This window comes from Jatropha curcas, chromosome 7 (genome assembly GCF_041381405.1).
Source record: "Jatropha curcas cultivar XTBG-Jc1 chromosome 7, XTBG_Jcur_1.0, whole genome shotgun sequence".
Taxonomy (NCBI): domain Eukaryota; kingdom Viridiplantae; phylum Streptophyta; class Magnoliopsida; order Malpighiales; family Euphorbiaceae; genus Jatropha; species Jatropha curcas.
Genome location: NC_143157.1, coordinates 3,067,455 through 3,068,974, shown reverse-complemented (window position 1 = coordinate 3,068,974; position 1,520 = coordinate 3,067,455). Strand labels below are relative to the sequence as shown.

Sequence of the window (1,520 nt, the reverse complement as noted above, 5' to 3'; positions counted from 1 at the left end):
GATGTAGGCTTACTTAAATCTGTCTTATGAACTATTTCTAATACTGGAGACTCAAGACGGGTTTATTAAGCATATCTAATGAACTCGAGTGAACTTTTTCTGAACCGAGCTTCGAGTAATTCAAGAACAATTTCGCTCACCAGTTTAATTAAAAATTATTAAGCTCGAGACAAATTTGAAATTATAATTAAGCCCTATAAGAATACAAATTTTGTTGTATTTTTAAATATTTTATTACTTTTGCATTCGTACAAAAATAATACCTTTGATTACATACCACTTTATTAATTAAATTCAATTTTATGCATAGAAAAATAACTTTTTTTCTTCTTGATATACCTCAATGTAGTATATAAATTTTTATATTTCTTTTTCACATTTTTTCCACATCTATATCTCAAATTATGATAATTTATTTAACTTATAAAGAAATATTATGAAATTTTCTTTCGCATAATCAACTCAAAGGCAATATTTTACAAAATAATTATTAAAAAAATAAATTTTTAAAGACTACAATTACATCATATTTATTAAAATTTCGATAAATAATCAAATGAAAAATGGATAAATTTCATCATCTATGAACTAAGCTTTCAATTCTTTATTCAAATTTATTAATTTAACTCAATAAACAAACTCTAATCGGTTTCAACAGAGTAGTAAAAAGAAAAAACAAAAGAAAAGAAAATATGAGAATAAAAGGGGAAAAATAGTTACAGAGAATCCAATAAACCTCAATAAGATTAGTGGTTCAATTTTACAACAGGAAAAGGAGGCAATCGCAGCACTGCTTCTTCCGTCTCAATGGGATCCGATCTCAGGATCTGCAATTCATTTATTTATTTTTTAAAAATTAATAATAAAACCAAACATAAAGCCTTAAAATATGACAATAAAAAGAAAGAAAGAAAGAATAGAGAGAGAATGGTTACTGGGTCTTGAAGTGGAGGTTTAGTGTCATCTTGGGCAGGCCTGAAATAAGGTTTTTGTGGCTTACCGACATAGTTATTGTTGGTTTTGATGGTTATAGTTGGTGGCGATGATAGCTCCGATCCTTTCATTGCTATTGCTCTGTACCTTTTTCCCTTCCAATTCGAAATCTTTAGGTTTCGTTTTGCCCCCCCTGCTAATGAATGGTTATGAGGAAAGCAAACGTTGTCGTTTGCTGTATAAGGAGAGACAAAAAAAAAAAAGGTTTATTGACCATTCGACTCCCATTTTGTTGTACTTTCAGTTTTTTTTTTTTTTTTTTTTTTTTCGGTTTTTAGAATTCAGATTAACTTAAAAATAATAATTTTTTCACGAAATCGAAATAGTTTTGAGATTCTTATTATTTTAATGAGTTATCAACAAGATTTTTTTTTTAATTCTGTAATTAACAAACGAAAAATAATATATAATTTTTCACCATATTATTTTTCTTGATTAAACTTAAAAAGCAATTTAGATTAGACTAATAATTCATCGTTCATTTAGTTTAGCTATTCAGTGCCTTTTTCATTTAATTGTTTATATCA

General features: G+C 26.8%; 1 protein-coding gene across 1 annotated transcript; it reads right to left on the bottom strand.

Moving 5' to 3' along the window:
- Window positions 1-589: 589 nt before the first annotated feature.
- LOC105650964 (hypothetical protein) lies at window positions 590-1,154 on the bottom strand. The gene is made up of 2 exons (XM_012237933.4): window positions 936-1,154; window positions 590-827 (listed from the first exon to the last, which is right to left on the bottom strand). Exons 1-2 carry the CDS (start codon window positions 1,062-1,064, stop codon window positions 747-749), a joined length of 210 nt encoding a protein of 69 aa, XP_012093323.1. The 5' UTR covers window positions 1,065-1,154; the 3' UTR covers window positions 590-746.
- Window positions 1,155-1,520: the final 366 nt, after the last annotated feature.

Bases quoted from the DNA above. Each gene is read 5' to 3' on its own strand.
- LOC105650964 (XM_012237933.4), bottom strand. From the start codon at position 1,064: ATGAAAGGATCGGAGCTATCATCGCCACCAACTATAACCATCAAAACC. The intron at 828-935 runs GTAACCATTCTC...AATGAATTGCAG, and splicing joins AACCTCCACTTCAAGACCCA to ATCCTGAGATCGGATCCCAT.